The sequence below is a fragment of the Mastomys coucha genome, unplaced genomic scaffold, assembly GCF_008632895.1.
Source record: "Mastomys coucha isolate ucsf_1 unplaced genomic scaffold, UCSF_Mcou_1 pScaffold14, whole genome shotgun sequence".
In the NCBI taxonomy this organism is placed as follows: domain Eukaryota; kingdom Metazoa; phylum Chordata; class Mammalia; order Rodentia; family Muridae; genus Mastomys; species Mastomys coucha.
In genome coordinates this window covers 92,826,503-92,844,633 of record NW_022196896.1, presented here as the reverse complement: position 1 = coordinate 92,844,633, position 18,131 = coordinate 92,826,503, and the positions used below count along the sequence as shown (strand labels likewise).

At 42.8% G+C, this 18,131-nt stretch overlaps 1 protein-coding gene across 14 annotated transcripts in view; it reads right to left on the bottom strand.

The window, feature by feature from the left end:
• Unc80 (unc-80 homolog, NALCN channel complex subunit) overlaps window positions 1-18,131 on the bottom strand; it is a 191,719-nt gene that overhangs the window by 21,328 nt on the left and 152,260 nt on the right. For all 14 annotated transcript variants that reach the window (XM_031367798.1, XM_031367795.1, XM_031367789.1 and 11 more), the window contains 11 exons: window positions 17,225-17,395; window positions 15,388-15,480; window positions 14,704-14,739; window positions 14,151-14,369; window positions 9,378-9,578; window positions 6,925-7,048; window positions 5,821-5,946; window positions 4,490-4,613; window positions 3,558-3,764; window positions 979-1,163; window positions 219-384 (listed from right to left, as the gene is read on the bottom strand). In XM_031367798.1, the coding sequence (XP_031223658.1) occupies window positions 219-384; window positions 979-1,163; window positions 3,558-3,764; window positions 4,490-4,613; window positions 5,821-5,946; window positions 6,925-7,048; window positions 9,378-9,578; window positions 14,151-14,369; window positions 14,704-14,739; window positions 15,388-15,480; window positions 17,225-17,395 (1,652 nt within the window). The remainder of the gene's footprint in view (window positions 1-218; window positions 385-978; window positions 1,164-3,557; window positions 3,765-4,489; window positions 4,614-5,820; window positions 5,947-6,924; window positions 7,049-9,377; window positions 9,579-14,150; window positions 14,370-14,703; window positions 14,740-15,387; window positions 15,481-17,224; window positions 17,396-18,131) is intronic.

Genomic DNA, 18,131 nt, shown 5'->3' with positions numbered 1-18,131 from the left:
CTAATAAATATTTAAAACATTCAGGAAAAGAATGTGGCTAAATTCCCAAGACAGCCGTTTGATATTTGTTTTATTGTTAGACTCGACCAGCATGCTCAAATCTACTGGCATATTAACATAGTTGAGATATACATGGTTCCCCCAAAGAGCTAGGCAGAGGATTCTTTGAAGGTTGTGAATCCCATCTGTCAGGTTCAAAGGACACCATGCATACTTACCTGACCCACTGTGGACTGCCTCTTTCAGAATTTTCAGTTCACTATTGAACTCTGCGATGAGAGAGCTCTTGCATAAAGGGCGAGGGATGAAGCGCCGCTCCAGCTGGTCCGCGATGTGTTGCCGGGCAGAAAGCTCTTCATGATTTTCTGCTGGTTGGGCCAATAGCTAAAACGAAGGTATTGCATGCTCAGGACCCTGTTTCCCCATGTATGATGCCTACTGACTTCATAGATACGGGAAGAACAGAAAGTAATGCCTAGGAAGGGGCATCGCCCACACAATGCCATTGTGTAGTGACTCTGCCCTAAGAAATTGGAGCATGAGAAGAATAGAAGGATAGATACGTAATGGAAGGAAAAAGCAGCTTTCACTTGCCCATTTGCCTCCATGCTTCTTTAATAGTAGATTTCAAATAATGCTACTGCCATGGGAACACATTCTCCAGAACATTCCATGGGGCCAGATTTTCTCCATTTTTGAAAGGGGGCAGGGTGATGAATGGGATGGAAATAACGTTTGGCAGACTTTAGTAGGTGAGAAGGTGCTTTGGCTGTGAGATACTCTCTGGAGGCTTGCTTGGCGCTGTTTCCTCACCGACCACGGTATCAACAGACCCTGCTCACTGACCGCACAGCACGTACGTGTCCTGTGTATTCCCGCACGCACCCACCCACGCACCCACGCAGCTAAGCACCCACCCAGCCAGCACTCCTGCCTTAGTGGGAAACTGCATGTTTTTGCTGGAGCAGCGCTCCACACCTTGCATTGGATGAAAGGGCGCAAGAGAACGAAGATGGGTATCCGGGTGCGCACGATGAAGTCCAGGAAGTCCCACAGGGCCAGGCCGCCCACCTTCCGCAGAGCCATCTCCTTCACCTGCAGGCTCAGCCAGTACCACTGGCTTCCCAGCTGTCTCTCGAAGCAGACGAGAATAACCTTGAGAGCTTCATAGCAGGGAGAGAGAAGAGGAGCCTGAGGGCCTGTGCCATAGAGGAACCCTGCCCACAGTCACTGCCCTATGGCCCATAGGCTTTGTCACAGCAGCTTAATAGAATTGTCAGCCAACCTATCGCTTACAACTCCAGCAAATACAATTGGAAAAAAAAAACCTACACTGGCTTGACTAAGGAAGAAAAACAATAATACCTTCATTAAAAAGGTAAGAAGTAGAATGGAATGAGAAATTTTTCTTCAAGTTTTTTATTCCTGGTCTCACATAATAAGGTCTGCTCCCACAACATCTTCTGTGGTTCCTAACCTCATGAGTGTTTCTCTCCGGGCCTGAATTTTGTTTGAGCCTGACTTCTTTTTTTTTTTTTTTTTTTCCTTTTTTATTTTTCTTCGAGACAGGGTTTCTCTGTGTAGCTGTCCTGGAACTAACTCTGTAGACAAGGCTGGCCTCGAACTCAGAAATTCGCCTGCCTCTGCCTCCCAAGTGCTGGGATTAAAGGCATGTGCCACCACTGCCCGGCTTGAGCCTGACTTCATATGCCTTTGTTTATGCTGGACTTCAGGGCAACTGAACACCCTTCTGGGCAGCCCCTGTGTACACACATCCTTCCTTCCTTCCTTCCTTCCTTCCTTCCTTCCTTCCTTCCTTCCTTTCTTCCCTCCCTCCCTCCCTCCTTCCTTCCTTCCTTCCTTCCTTCCTTCCCTCCCTCCCTACTTCCTTCCTTCCTTCCTTCTTTCCTTTCTCCCTTCCTTCCTTCCTTTTCTCCCTTGCCTTTTTTCCATTTTTCCTTCCTTTCTTTCTTTCTTTCTTTCTTTCTTTCTTTCTTTCTTTCTTTCTTTCTTCCTTTGCCACAGTAAATGAGCTCTTCTTACAACTTAAACATCCCACTTCCCCACACTCCAAACTCCAAGGACCTGTTTGATTAGGGAGTCTGTGTTTGCCTCACACTCTCCCACTAACATTCACTGTGGTGAGCTGAGAAACCGCCATGCAAGATGGTCCTCTTTTGTGGTTTCCAATTGTCAGTGCTCCTTATACTTGCTGTCAGTCCAAGAGTGGTCTTTCCCCCCTAGTCTACTTCTTTCAGGGGCAATGAGTAGCTCTCTATTCCTCCACAGGAAGGCAGGAATGGGGTAATGGGTAGGTAGGGATGGAAGTGGGGAGAGGAACTGGAAGCTTGTAGGAAGAGAGAGCTGTAGTCACATAATTCAAAATCAAGACAGAAATGTAAAGACATTGTCAGGAAAGAAAAAGAAAGCTGGCTGAGGAAGTACCATCCTGAAAGGTCATTATGTCCCACCTCCCAGGATGCAGACTGTCAACTTCAAGGGCTTTATTTACATAGTTGATAGACCAATGTGAACCACAGTATATACTACTTCATAGCAGTTACCAAATTTCAGAGTGATTCTGAACCAGCCATCTCCTGTAACCAGTCAAGACTTCCAGTGGAGGGATTGGGACACAAACCCAGCCACAAAACCTTTGACCTATAATTTGCCCTGCCTACAAGATTTGCTGGGGTAAAGGTGGCACAGAAATTGTGGTAATGGCCCACCAAGCACCTGAAGCCAGAGGCTGGATAGCTCAGAGACCTAGGATAGAGCCAAACATGACTGGCAAGACAAAACAAAAGTCAGTGTGATGATCCTAAAGATAGTCTGCTATACTCATAGAGTGTTGTCTAACTCAAATCTCATCAGAGAGGTTTCACCCAGAACTGATGGGAACAGATGCAGAGACCCACAGCCATTAGGCAAAGCTCAGGGAATCCTGCTAAAGAGGGGGTGGGGGGAAGGATTTTAGGAGCCAGAGGGGTCAAGGACAGCACAAGAAAACCAATGGAATCAACCAATCCAATCCACAGAGGCCCACAGATACTGAACCTCCAAACAGGGAGCATGCGTGGGACTGACGTATGCCCTTGGCACATCCGTTACAGTGCGCAGCTTGGCCTTCATGTGGGCCTCCCAACCATGGAAACAGGCGCTGTCTTTGGCTCTATTGCTTGCCTTTGGGACCCTTCCTCCCTACTGGGTTGCTTTGTGTAACCGTAATAGAAGAAGAGGGCCCTAGTCTTCCTGCAACTTGACATGCCATGGCCAGTTCATCTCCACTGAGTCTGGGGGAAGAGGAAGATGGGTCTGGAGAGGGTCTGGAAGTGGGGCTGGTGGGGAAACTATGGTCTGCATTTGGGATGTAAAAAAAAAAAATCAAAACCTAATTAAAAAAGAAAATACTCTTTGTCTTTTGACATATATTTATTGAACGAAGTAAACGAGTCATGCAAGAGTGTTTCTTGCTCAAGTGGCTTCTTTACGTACCCTTCTGAGCGGAGATGCATCCATGGGGAGAGAAAAAGAGGAGGCAGAGGAAAAAGACCTACCTAAATATGCTGCCTGGCTGGTGGATTCAGCCAGCCCTTCCTTGCGCAAGTCTTTGCCTGCATCCCCAGGGGTAGAGCAGTGTGCTGGGGAGCTCTCCAGCATGAAGTTCTTGCTCCTGGATGTGCTGATGATCCGAGGGGGCAGGAGTACGTTAATGACAGTCTGCAACAGTAGCTGTACCTCGGGCTGCTCCAGCCACGGGCTATCTGAAGTGCGTTTTGGAAGAGGAAGGGGAAAAAGTAACAATCACAAGGCAGACCTGCCATGTTATTCACTGACCAATGCAACTTCTTCCAGTTCGAAACCAGAACACCTAGGAGTGTGGGTATTCCCCACCTCCCACTCTAAGCTTACTTCCACTCACAGCACAGCATTATCGGCACCTGAGAGTCACCACAGCTGGCATCCAAGGACTTGCATTGCTAGCCAGATCCCCTGCTTACCAGCTCATTCTCTTTTCTATTGGTACATACTTAAGAGTGTACTGTGTTTACATTTGAGATACGTTTTTTTTTCCTAAAAGAAAGGCTCCCTTAAGAAGGAAAAGTAAAGAGAACATATTGACAGCTGGCAGCTACAAGATCTCTGCTAACAATAGTGGCTGTACTAAAGTCCAGACATCGGTCAACTCAGTGTATATTGTACTTGAACTAATTAACATTTTCTTAACATAAGTGAAACAATGTCCTTCTGTGCTCTACTGTATTAAAATCATTTTAAATAGGATATATTTTTTTTTTCCTAAGAGAAATTCTTGTCCTGGGTCAGCTAAGCCAAGTAAAACTTAACCCATTAGGCCCACTTAAACCATTTAGATCCAACTCAGCTGATGACTTTCCTGGGGGTGGGGGGAGGAAGAATAGAAACAACACGCTGGTAGTTAGAAAACACAACAACAACGATAGGTTTCCTTTAGTTAAGTTAATCAGACCTTTGCTTCCAGATCCTACTGTGAGCACAAATGGGATGAGCAGATTTAAAAGCATCCCCTCCCTTCGCTCTTGATTGGTGAACGGGGAGATCACATGGCTTAAAGGAAAATCTTCTTTTAATGCCTGTGCAGCAATAATAGAAAAAAAAAAGATTAATTGACCACTGTGCCCATTGTGTGCACTTGTTTCTACAGAGAGTCGGCAAAGGTGCCTCCCCGCTGGCTGCACCTGTAAACTATGAGTTCACGTGTCGTCTTTGTGCCATACGGAGTATGCCCCACACTGAAGATTTACCATTGGCTTCACATAACAGAGCTACATTCCTATAAAGACAGTAATGGCTTAAACAGTAAGTGAAGAAGTTTGATACTAGACTCACCTCATTTCCCCCACTAATTTTTCTCTATGTGTTTACCAAGGAAAATGGAGAAAATGACAACTTAGCATTTTCCCCACTTGGGGGTTATTTAAAAATTCCTTAACCCCTGCCTCGGCTTTCTTCAAGCCAGGAAGCATGAAAGGAAGAAATAAGTGATCTTTGGAAACGGGTTATTAAGATAAAAGTTGAGATGTCATCTTTTCCCTTCTGCGCAGTAGCCACCGTTCTTCACATTCTTTGAACATCTACCCATTTCTGGATGGTAAGAAGCCATGATTTCCAGATCATTATAATTCTAATGGTAATTATAGTTATCATTATAAATTACCCATTTATAGCCAATGTATTCTTTCCATTGATCACAGAGCTTTGAAACTGGGTGACACAGAGAAACAGTCAGAGGAATTGGGAATTTATACCTGTGTTGGTAAAGTGGGATAGTGGTGTGTGTGTGTGTGTGTGTGTGTGTGTGTGTGTGTGTATGAACACATGCACTTAAAATAATATTCAACCCACAATCATTAAAGAAAATAAAGATATTCAAAGTCTGGTAGTAATGTGTGAAAGAATTTCATACTGTAATTCTTTCTGAAAATAATCTTAAACCAGACTTTGAATACTATTGCCTCATTTGATTAACAATTGTGAGCTGACTACCCATAACGCCATAAGTTTGCACACAGCTCCCACGACCACAGTGGTTCCTGTGGTTGTGCCAGGACTAAATGACTCTGCTATTTTTGAGATCTCAAGAAGAATTACAGAAGCACAACTTAGGGCCATGCTCAGGGCTGAAGCTCCAAACCTATCAATGTTTGGAGGTGTTCCCACTTCGGTTTCACAGATTTTGCCCAGCCTTTGCAGAAAGAGAGAGAGAGAGAGACCACCACGATGATGTGGTGCCTCCACCGGCAACTCAATGAGCGTGACAAACAGGTAAGGCAGTCACACCTGTATCTGCAATGCTACAAGCCGGACAACAGCTGTGCTGAAGGGCAGAGGTGGTGAGAGATAAGGGCTGAGATGAAGAAGGGGTAATCCATCAGCAACACTGGAAGGTCCTACCACTCCCATCACCTGAAATACAAACAGAGCACATGACTAGCCTTGACCATTGCCATCTCATGCAACTGTAGTAAAGGAGTCTCATTCACTAATCATAAGAGTAACAAATCGAAGGTCGGGCATGTCATTCTCAGTCTCTTCGTTCTCTTTGCCCTCTGAGGCATGTAATGTCTGGAGTCAGGTCGGTCTTTATACTGGATTCAGCCAAGGTTTTGTAGAATGTTGTTTATGGCTAACTATGTAGGTGATGAGAGATGGATAATTGGGAGACTGAACACTTACTTACTGGTGGGTTCAAGGCAGTGTCGTCAACAACCCTTGGTGGAGCAAATACTGATACCAATGATGATGGTTACAGCTCTAGGTGCACTAAACTAGGCATTCCAACTACACATTTGTGGCCAAACTAGTTAAGCAGCAGGTCCTACTGGATGATATGCTCTAGCATGGTATTCACACATTGTACAAAACCTTGTCAGGACCAGACTCTAGATATTACGTGAGCAGTGAAGATAATTTTTCTTTGTATAAATCCTAGACTGGCCAACTCATGGTGTATTTGGCCCTTAAAAAAAAAAAAGAAAGAAAGAAAGAAAGAAAGAAAGAAAGAAAGAAAGAAAGAAAGAAAAGAAAAGCCTTCTTTTGTGTTTCTCCTCCCCAAACTGTCTCAACCCCCAGCCAAATGTGCAGACCCCACCACCCCACTCTCCAACTGGCAGCCCTCAACTCTCAACGCAACTTTGAGGTGATTGTCAAAGTAGTGCATGGGAAGCAGCACCCCAACATCCCGCCTGGGCAGGGATGGGCCCCTGCATCTCCCATGTACCACCTTGAAATGTACCTCAGGGTTTTGAGTGTCACCTGAGCCATTGGTGTTCATAGGTAGGTAAGGGGCACAAAGTGGTTGACCTGTAAATCTTCAGTTTAGAGAAATCAATAGCAGAGTTAAGATTGTGCAAAGTTTCAGAAGATTGCCACTTGGCTACTCACCAGATTGACACAGACATTGATCAGTGACCTAAGGTGAGGCAGGAAGGATATGATTGGCTGCCTCTGAAGTGTCAAACAAACCCCTTCAATCAAACTGCTGGCAGGCTCCCATTCAACCTGTCGCCTGGAATACAATATAGGAGCCATTAGCCGCCTGGCTCCCCTCCCTTCCGGAGACAGTCTGAGACAAGTGAATGAGACAGTGATCCGGACATCAACTAAGACAGGACGTGTGTCTGAGACAACAGAGTGCTTTCCCAGGGGATGACGTTTACCCATGTTGTTCCAAAAGGACAGAGCACACTGAGAGGGGAAGAAGGTACTGAAAACGCAGCAGAGGCACAGTCCTGCCCCACCGACTAATGAGACAAAATCTATTGAAGAAAAAAACAGAGATGATGAATGGGTCATATTTTAAGGTCCCTGACATCATTTTTGAGAGGGTTCCTATACTATTGTCTCAGGAGAGGTGAGAAATCTCCTAACAGAATACATCTGCCCCCAGCTGCAGTTCTGAGATCGACTTATCAGACTGGTCTTGGTACCCTCAGCTTTGACACCACCCTGTCAGTGGGACTTGTATGGCATATGTCCTGTCAAAAGATGAAATTTGAGGAAGATAGTCTAAAACTTTCTTGTTGCCTCCTGGGAAATGATCTCAGATTATTTTCTATGGTAGTACAGATGGTAGAGCACGCAATTCAACCAGATTAACACAGGACTTTTCTGTCTTAAAAATGAATCTATTCTGTGACTGTCTCAGTCTCCCGGACTCCAAATTGAGTAGGCTGGGCTTTGCTGATTTGAAAATTATTTCTAAGTCTACACTTGCTATGAAACCGCAGCCTGTACAATGAAAGAGTGGAGATGTATCCCAAATGAGGAAGCACTGACACCCGGGAGGCCAGAAGCCCCCAGGTAAACCACAGGTCAGCTTCAGTCAGTGCTTTGTGTGTTGGACTTAGGTCACACAAAGAAGTTAAAAACAAACTGTGTGTTACGTCATGCTTCCCAGGGAAAGTTCCCATAGCTGACCAAGCGTGTACATGAATCAATAAGTTCTTTTGGGGAGATATGCCATTTATAACTGATTTACTATATGACAAGTGAGACATTTTATGGAGATCTTTAACATCTTTAGATGTCAAAGTACTTAAGAGAGAGAATTTTTTTTGACACATACTCATAAGACATTTATAAATCTTTGATCAGATGTTTACCAGTAGTTGCAAATGTTCTAAAGGGACTATTAAAAAAAAAAGTCGTGCTTAAGAACAGGCATCTCGGGCTGATGAGATGACTCAGCAATTAAGAGCACTGACTGCTCTTCCAGAGGTCCTTGAGCTCAATTCCCAGCAACCACATGGTGGCTCACAACCATCTGTAATGGGATCCGACGTCCTTTTCTGGTGTGTTTGAAGACAGCTACAGTGTACTCATATAAATAAGATAAATAAATAAATCTAAAAAAAAAAAAAAATCCCAAAACAAAACAAAAACCCAGGCATGTCCATGCTACTGAAACAAGTGACCTTGATATATAGTGTGTCTTGACATCTGTCACCATGGTATCAAATGATATAAGAACCAACGATTAGGCAGTAGCCTGACATTGTTCAGTTCTGTTTTTCTGTGATTGCTCATAGTGGCATAAATGTTCAGAGTGCTGGCTATCATCTGCAAAGCTTGAACCTTAAGTACCACAGCCTGTGGCCAAGCTGCATTGATTTTGAGTTTAGTTTTAAAAAGTAGCTGAAGCTCTCTCATTCATCCCCAATTTGAGATCTCCATTGAGTGGGGCTATGAATTGTAGCATCTCCTCGCTATGACTATAGTTTCCCAACCTGGTCACATCGCCAGATAGACAAGTGATGAGGCATCAGCACAATTTGAAGGGGGAAGGCGGATATTTCTCAGGCTTCCAGGAAATCTCCAGGCTGCAATCGTGTTCATTTAGAACTCCACTGAATAAGGTGGATGTTTGGGTTTGTTCTCAGATCTTTAAAGTTTTAAAGTTTGGCTGATAACTATAAAAACCTGAATTTTTCTAAATTTCCATGAACCCAAATTTGAAAACAGTATTAAATGTAGTACTTTTAGCATCAAATTAATGTTTCCCTTTTCTGTTGTGCTGGCTCTTTGGAAGGCATACTCTGTCTTACTTCAAAAGGGATTAAGGCTGTGAGTTCTAACTGGATTTCTTCATTACATCAGATGAAGAGCTCTCTGAGAAATGGAAAGACACTTCTTCAAGATGAATACATACATCCCAAAAGAAATGTGGTTTCCTCAAAACAAATATGGTTATTGGGGAATTTATACTCCCAATTATCTATGAACAAATACCTGAAACCATGTGACTCATTGAATTAACCACAGATTGGCCTACTGTGTTCAAAACGGCAGATTTCTAACCCAGTGCTCTGTACTAACTGAGCAGGAAGCCTTCTCACCTCAAGGTGGGCATCTTATGGATTTTGTTGAACATTCTATCCAGTCTCTTAAGGATGAGGATAAGAGCTGGCCTCACGGCCTCTGCTGACCAATCAGTAATGGGGAGCATCTCCATGATGTAGCGCCGAAGGCCTCGGCTCTCCATTGTCTGGGTGTCATATGGTGCCAGCTTCAGAAGGGAGTGTGCAATTTCTGCCAGCCTAAAATCATTTTAGAAATAATGAAAAAATACCACATGAGGCTATTTCTACACAGTGCCATGATGATCACCTCCTGCTATAGTCAACGTATCAACCTCCTAACTAAAAGAATTCTCCCCAGCATCCTCTAATCCCTTTGCTTTTCTCACATCTATTAATACAATGATATGTGCACATGCATAGTTATGGAGGATCATGGGATATTTCAGAGAGTAAAACATGAGGGCAACTTAGAAAGATGAAGGACAGGTCAAACGTGTGTAGAGAACACCACTTCTTCTTGTGCATGACAGGTCTTATGCTACCCAGGTTAGCTTTGAACTTGCTGTGTAGCAGAAAATGATCTTGAATCTTCTATTCTTTTGCCTCATCCTACCAAGTGCTGGGGTTGCAGATGTCTGATATCATGCCTGGTTGTTCATGGTTCTGGGGATAAAACCCAGGACTTTGTGTATGTTAAACAGGAGCTCTGCCAATTTCCTACATCCTCAATTCCCAGAGAATGTAATTCTACACACACACACATCCCACCCCCACACACAAAGCACGTGCAGAGATCTATTAATTAGTTAGAAGTAGTACATTGGCAATATTGTACTTTTCCTCTTCTCATATATTAACTATAGCATTTCAATAAGGAGAAAAGTTGATAGCTCAGGAAAGGCAAAATAAATGCTTGAAAGGAACTAAAGTATGACCTCTAGGCTCCACTTTAGGAGTAACATCTAAGCCATTGTCTATCTCTCAATGCTTAAATGCCTTAACATGTATCCCATTTGATAAACTTCACCCATGGAAGAACTCATTATTATCACGGGAATTCATTACACCTTCAGAGGTCTGCATTGTTAGAAGCTGCTGTCATGTTAGGTCTCTAAATGCTCTCTAATATCTTCCTGCTAGGTTTAATTATGAATGCACAAGTTCAATTCATCATCTTCACGACAACCCTTCATGGCCAAGAAAAAGTTAGCATTCCTTCACATCCACCGGCTTCATTCCTAACTGGGCCATTGTCCAGGAAACTGTGTGTGTGAGCATGGGTGCCATATAGAAATGACTCAAATAGTCATCACATTGTATTATTGACGTCTTTCTCATAAGCATGGCATACGAAGACGACTCTTTCTTAGATGGCTTGTCTCCATATAAGGAAAGTTTTATCCACACAGACTCCCCTAGATACCTTCACCTCATCCCTGCACATTCCCAGACATTCCACTGTAACAATAACTAGTCTAGACCACATTGGGAAGCCTGGGCTCTTGTAAGCCATATGTTATTGAAGAAAGTAAATCAATATGACCAAATGCAATCCCTTGTGTGGTTGAATAAGTGTCAGAGTTTAGATCTCTAAATAGATGTGTTTTAAAGAGCTTTGGGACATGTTTGAAAAATGATCTATCTACTGTAAGCTTGAAAACAATATTTAGAGCCAGAAATGAGAAAAAAAACTCATCAATTAGTATGTAAATTTCTTTAACCTTTGGTCATGAAAAGTGGATTAGCGCTGAGCTTACAAGGAAGTTTTCCTTTTATACAGCGTTTTCAGTGCTACCTCCATGATGGCATGTATTTATACACTCACTCTTGTTTTAAGAAGAAAATTGTTACTATGGATCTTTTTCCATGGGAACTCAAGAGTTCTTCTCCTTGAGAAGGGTGGGGAAGACAAAGAGCATGGGACAACAAGTAGAGCAGGGGCAAAGAAAGAGAGGATGATTGAGGGGGGAGGGGAAGAGAGGAAGGAACAGGACATCATCGATGCTACTACTCTGGGAACTCAGGAGTAGGCAATAAGGCAGGAAATTCCTTTCGGCCAGAGAGTCTATCTAATCAAGAATATTTTCACCGAGAGTCTTGAAATTAATCAATCAGATATTGTGCAAATGCAGAGTATAGATTCCCTCCACACTGTTTCTTAGCTCTTTAGCCTGATCCAAACTATTTGAGCAAACATACTCTGTAGTATTTGGAATACATAACCACTATTTTCCCTTTTATAATTAAGTTTTTTTCTGGTTGGGTAATATTCATTCTTAAACTTTTAAATATGATGCACACTCCAAAATTTATGGTTAGTTTGACTTACACACACACACACACAAATTACAAGAAACATTAATATATGTAGGCACTGCATCAATGTAATTGGATCTGCCCTCTTCACAGTGTAACACTGAACATCTGTACTCAGTTAAAGAAGTATACACTTGTCTTGTATACTTCTTGTCTTGTACACTTGTATCAAAAGTTTGTTGTTCAGTAGTACATTAATAGGGGACGTTTGGCTTAAATAATCTGAGTAATCCAGTCCATAAAGTAGCTGTCCTCTCACACCATCCTGGCTCTGGAAGACTTGCTTGTGACAAATCACATAATGACATTATGGTCAACTATCTATGTGGCCATGCAGAGCCAGCCCGTTATCTATTAAAAGGGAATTGTGGGGGACACTGTTCATTGTACCAGTCTCTTTCTTTTCAACAACTAGCAACTCAGAGACTTTGTCCTTTGTTTTATTTATTTGCTTGTTTGTTTGTAGTGAGACTAGGGTCTCCTTGTGTAGCAAAGATTATCTCAGGACTGTGAAGAATAAACTGGCCTTGAACTTTTGATCCTTCTGTTTCTTATTTCACTGCTTACTGGGTTAGCACCATAGATGGCATTATTTTTAATAAGTCTTATCTCATCAAGAAATTACTTTTTATTCTATTGACATTATGGTTTTATAGCAGATCATATTTTGCTAATTGCTTTAAGATACTAGAAAAGGTCAATATCAAATTTATGGTTCACAAATAAATCTAACATGATTTCATATTAATTTTTGTGCCAATTCATTACAAACATGAATATTTACATGTGGCACTACCTTTTCCTAATCTCTACTTAGTGTATTCTATCTCTTTGTATCGTATAGCTTATATGTTGCCTGAAAATAATAAACAGTCAATTATACAAGTGATTTCAATACTTGCAAATGTGTTATTTTTTGTCTTTTGAAACGGACTATGATAGCCTTAAAAATTAGGGCTTTTATTTTGCAGCACTAATGTCTAATATAAAATAGATAATTTTCACTAGTGTTAATGTCTTGTAACTTAAATCAACACCAAGTACCAAGTAGTCCCTTAGGACTTGTTAAACGTTAGTGTTAGCCTCTAGAGGGTGCTCCAGTCCCTATTTTTCCTTCCCTTAAATGTCCGAAGAAGGTATTTCAATAGAATAGTCCTACAACTCCTAGATACACATAGACATGCACACAAATACACTCACACAGAGACACAGATACATACATATATACATATATACATATATACATATATACATATATACATATATATATGTACAGACATACACACAGAAATAGACAAACACACATAAAAACATACATAGATACACACAGAGACACATATACACATACATGCAGATACAGACACACAAACACTGACACATACAAGGATACAAAACACATACACACAGAGACATGAATACTACATAGACACATATGCACATGCATACTGATATAGACACACACACATATACAGATACACACAGACACACACACATAGAGACAGACACATAGACATACACACATACAGACACACACACACTCAGTGATAGACACATACACACACACATACAGACATGCAGAGACAGACACATAGACACACAGATACATACACAGAGACAGAAACACAGACAGACATATTCACAAAATGCCTGTCTTTGAATGCAATGTTTGTCTATTCACAGAATTACTCAGGTGAGTTAGAGATAAACAGAGCCCTCAGTTGCCAAGGCAACAACAGGTCCTTGAAACCCTGCAGCCTTCTGCATAGGAGCTTCACTCCTCAGTGTGAAATAAGTTCTTCCCCACCACTGCACAGTACTGAGGGCTGGGGCTCTCCAGCATGGCTGGGTGTGTGCCCACACCTCAGCAAAGGCAAGAGGCTGACAGGGTAAGAGCCTGTGTTTGGGTCATGCTTCTGCCTTCCTCTGTAACTTCATCTAGCACTTATTAAATCCCTTTCTGAAGATCATTTTAAGAAACAAAAAAGAAAGCAGTTACTGTTCAGGAAATTGATGTGTTTTGGTAAATTACAATGAGGTTTCTGGAGGGGTTGGTGAGAACTATACAGTTAGTTTTGTAGATAGATTAAGCATACAAAGTAAGTCTTTTGTTAACCATGACCTTTTTCTTTAAAGGAAGTCTTATGATCCTTTAAAAACTGCTAGAGATAAGCTACGAGGTCCTCTGGGATCACATTTAAAAATCTGCCAGACAGTGAAGTATAGACTGAGTTCCCATTTTAAAAACATTTCCTATTTCTGATATCCCTTTAATAGATAAAATGTTTACTTTACCAGAGGATCTGGTATATACCCAGGTCACAGGAAACAAATTATTCTAAGTGTCTGCTTCCTTTTCCTGGAGGAAGCCTTCCCACTCCCAGACACATCCCCTCCCCGCCCTCCACCCCCTACACATGAAGCTCAGACACAGGCACATGGCTTAAGCTCTGAGCATCATACTCCCAGGCAGAGGTGGGGCACTTGTGTGGGTACCTCATGTGGGACTTCACATCCAGCAGCTCCAGGGCAGTGACCCGAGGTTCCCCAGCCAGATTTTGCAGGATCTTCAGCCTTGGCCCACAATGCTTGTAGAATTCTGTGCAAATGTTTAGCAGAGATTCCCGGGGTCTTCTGAATTCTTCTCGAGAAATTCGTTCATCTAGTTCTTCCCTGGGAAGGCCTTGCCCTTCCTCTAGTAAATGGAGGTTTTCCCTGTGGAATTGGGCAAGATTGACTAGGACTTAGAAAACATAGGCACGCGGTTACTATGAGCGAAGGGTGTCACACTGCAGAGAAATATGCTTCTTGCCAACTTAAGGAATTGGTAGGCAGAGCTCCACAGAAACTCCTTTGGGGGATGAAGAAAATTTATCATCCTGGAAGACCATACTGCAGTGGCTTTCCCAGTGCCATTTCCCCAGGATTTACATGGAAACAGTTCCATCATGCATCCACCGTAGGGGTTAAATGGAACCAGTACCCAGGTCTAAAGACATCATCTCAGTGTGTCAGGAGGGATGTGAAGTAAGAGCAAGGCTTTCCGTACCTGATAAAGTGCAGCTTGGCTCCTTGCTCCGGATACCTGTGAATTAGAACGGCAATGGGGTTACCTTCAGAGCATGAAGGGGATTCCTTGGCTGAGCCTTCCGAGACTGCTCATATCAAAGCCCTTGGATATACACATTTTGACTAACAACACATACGCATATTAATCCTTGAAGGTACTGTCTTCTTTCATTGGGTTACCAGATATACAGCAATTATAGTTCCTATAAAACTTTGTTTCATTGTCATATAAGTAGCATAAAGAAAAATGCAAGGATTCATATAAACTCATGGGATATAGCCAAACGAGGGAATTAAAAAAAAAAAAAACTAACCAACTTTGAAATCTGGGCCTTATTTTCAAACATGATGGGGAGGAGAGGGTCTCTCTACTTCAAGGCCTGGTAAAGTCTCTGGACATCTTGGAGTCCAACAGATCCAGCACAAGTGCTACCTCATGAAGGCTGCGTGAATTTGGGATGGTTTTCTAAGCAGCTCTGGTATTTTCTTGTACCTCTAAACTCTCACCCTCTTTTCTTATCTCAGAACTTGTTTTCCTTATAGATTTTCACACTTAATGCGGTGGGTTTTTTGTTTGTTTTATTTTGTTTTCAGGATTCCTTTCATCTCCAGCCATTGCACTGCATCTGAGAGGCCACAGAAGCAGGAGGACAGAGTGAGTTACCTGGTGTTCACTCCAGAGGACATGGTGTGATTGGCTGTGGTGGTTCCCTTGTGACCTTGATCACTCCTGCTCATCTGTGGGGCTGTCATGGGCCTGCAACAATAATAGTGGTTTCCAGAACAAAGCAACACAGAAGAGACATTTACAAAATTTTCAAACTGGGAAGCCCACCTAAATACGTTTGCAAATCTTAAAAGGATAGGCAGTCCAGTTTTGAACTCTTCAGTCTTGAGGGGACATTAAAAGACAAGGCTCCTCCTTCCCCATTCTATACACATATCAGGGTTTAAGTTCTAAGTCTTGGTTCTCAGTAGTAAAGCATGACTCTTCAAATAAGACTTGTGTAAGTGCCAATTGACAGTAAAAAGATCACTCAGCAGTTCCTTAGGTGGCAGGTGATGTTTTTATAAAAAGATAAAGAGAGAGAATATGTCCTATGGAAGTGTGTGGTGAGGTATGGGGGAGGGGGATGTCTCAGCAGGTCCATGCTGAGGCATCCCTTCCCCCTGAGGGACCAGCCACACAATAGTATAGTATAGAATAGAGTTTATTCAGGACATGGGGAGGGGAGTTAAGAGTGTAGTAGAGGCAGAGAAAGGCAGAGAGAGGGAGAGAGTAGAGAAATAGAGGTGGGCCATGAACATGTGGAGAGAGGGGGAAAGTGAGTAGGAGAGGGAGGGGGAAGGGAAAAACTCAAGAGGGTAAGAGAGAAACAAGAGAACAAGAGAGGGAGGAGGGGGCAAGCAGCCCCTTTTATAGTGGGTCAGGCCTACCTGGCTGTTGCCAGGTAATTTTGTCAGGTGGAGTTTAGATAGAATGCTAACAGCAGGCAGTCTCCAAGTTGCTCTTGCCTTTTCTATTCTCAGCCATCCTCTGCCTACCTACAGCTGCCATCATGCCTTTCCTGTTGGGATAGCTCAGCTTTCACCTACACCCAAGAATCTTCTCACAGGACAACTTCTTGAACTTTGTTTAAGGCTAAACTCTGGTACACATGTGGGGCTTTTTCCCCAGATTGAACCCCCCCTCCTCTCTCTCTCTCTGTGTGTGTCTCTGTCTCTGTCTCTTTCTCTTTTCTTCGGGCATTATTTGATCCTGTTCCATGACAAATCTATTCCTTCTGGAGTAGAGTAACATTTTGAAGTTTATATTTGATTTGTCATTTCTAAAATTAGAGTAAAAATCCCACTCTTTATGGATAATAAGTTAATAAAAGGATGCTTAATTATAGTTGAAAATACACATCTCAAAATAATTGAATAGGGTGAGCAAGATGGCTCAGGGAGCGAAGGTGCTTGGCCCCAAGTCTGACAAAAAGAGTTCAGTTCTTGGGACCCGCATGATGGAAGGGGAGAACTGATTCTCACAATGTGTCCTCTAGATTGTGTGTGCATTCATACTCATTCTCTCTCTTGTCTGCACCCTTCTGTCTCTTTCTGTAAAGGCAAAAACTAAAAACTAATCAAAAAGCTAATTAAAATGTGGATTGCATGTTCATATTCACTAAGATATCCCTTTGCCAAAGAGTCGTTTACCACTGGCCTAAAAATCTCCATAGAAACTCATCAAGTTATATGTAATTGTGTGTTTAGTAGCCATGTAGAAAAGTCATCATTATTGCTACTGCCACTATTCAGAGTACTTAGCACTAAATATCCAGGTAATTTAGGTAGTATTTACAGTTATAAGGGGCTGAGGAGCTGTCTCTTACAAAGAAAGTTGTCTGTAAGCCATAAACAAAGGTCAGGTTTTAGACATATTTAGCCACAACTGGTTTCCTCGTCTTTTAAATGGAGAAGCGTTGTTTTAGGCTGTGGATATCTGTCTCTGAGATTACCTGGTGAGGACCTCCACACTGTATAAAAGGGCTTGGAGCGATGTGGCCAGAGCAGCTGTGGCGGCAATCTCCTCCCGGGCAGCAGGCACGGTTTCTACCTGGGACGTCTGCCTCTTCATCTTCTGTAGGTAGCATGGAACTAAAGCCTCCAAGACCATCAGCATCTGAAGGCTGTAAGCACCGGAAAGAAAGCCAAGACACATGGCATTGGGGCCGTGTGACATCCGGGAGCATGACAATGCCGCCAGAGGCATTCTATTCCCTTTCCTGTGCAATGAGAGGTGCTGGGTGTGTTGACTGTCACTCATTAATTCCGCACCCAGCAACAGGTGAGGTAGCCTCTCTTAATGAAGCATATGAGCTAAGTAGGAAGAGGTAGCCATTCGTACAAGTGGCCAAAAGAAGAGCGGAATATTGGCAGGGCGCTACAGACCCAATCAGAGTGACAGGCTTCATTCCTCAGTAAAGCTTCTGTTTGGGAATGTGTTGAGGGCAGTTTTTCAGCTGATGTAATTTTGTGACACCATTAGATCCTTTCCTAGGAAGCTGCCTTTCGACGCCTAAGCCATTTTACAGCAAGAGTTGGTAGATGCTGTTATTTTGGTGGAATGTGGCAATATGCCCCTTAAGAGGAACAACAATATGAACTAACTAGTACCCTCAGAGCTCCCAGGGACTAAAACTCCAACCAAAGAGTACACATGGGGGGACTCATGGCTCCAGCAGCATGCATATATCAGAGGATGGCCAAGTCAGTCATCAATGGGAGGAGAGGCCCTTGGTCCTGTGAAGGTTCTATGCCCCAGTGTAGGGGAATGCCAGGGCCAGTAAGCAGGAGGGAGGTGGGATGGTGAGCAGGGGGAGGGGAGAGGGAACAGGGGATTGTTTTAGTTTTAGGTTTGTTTTT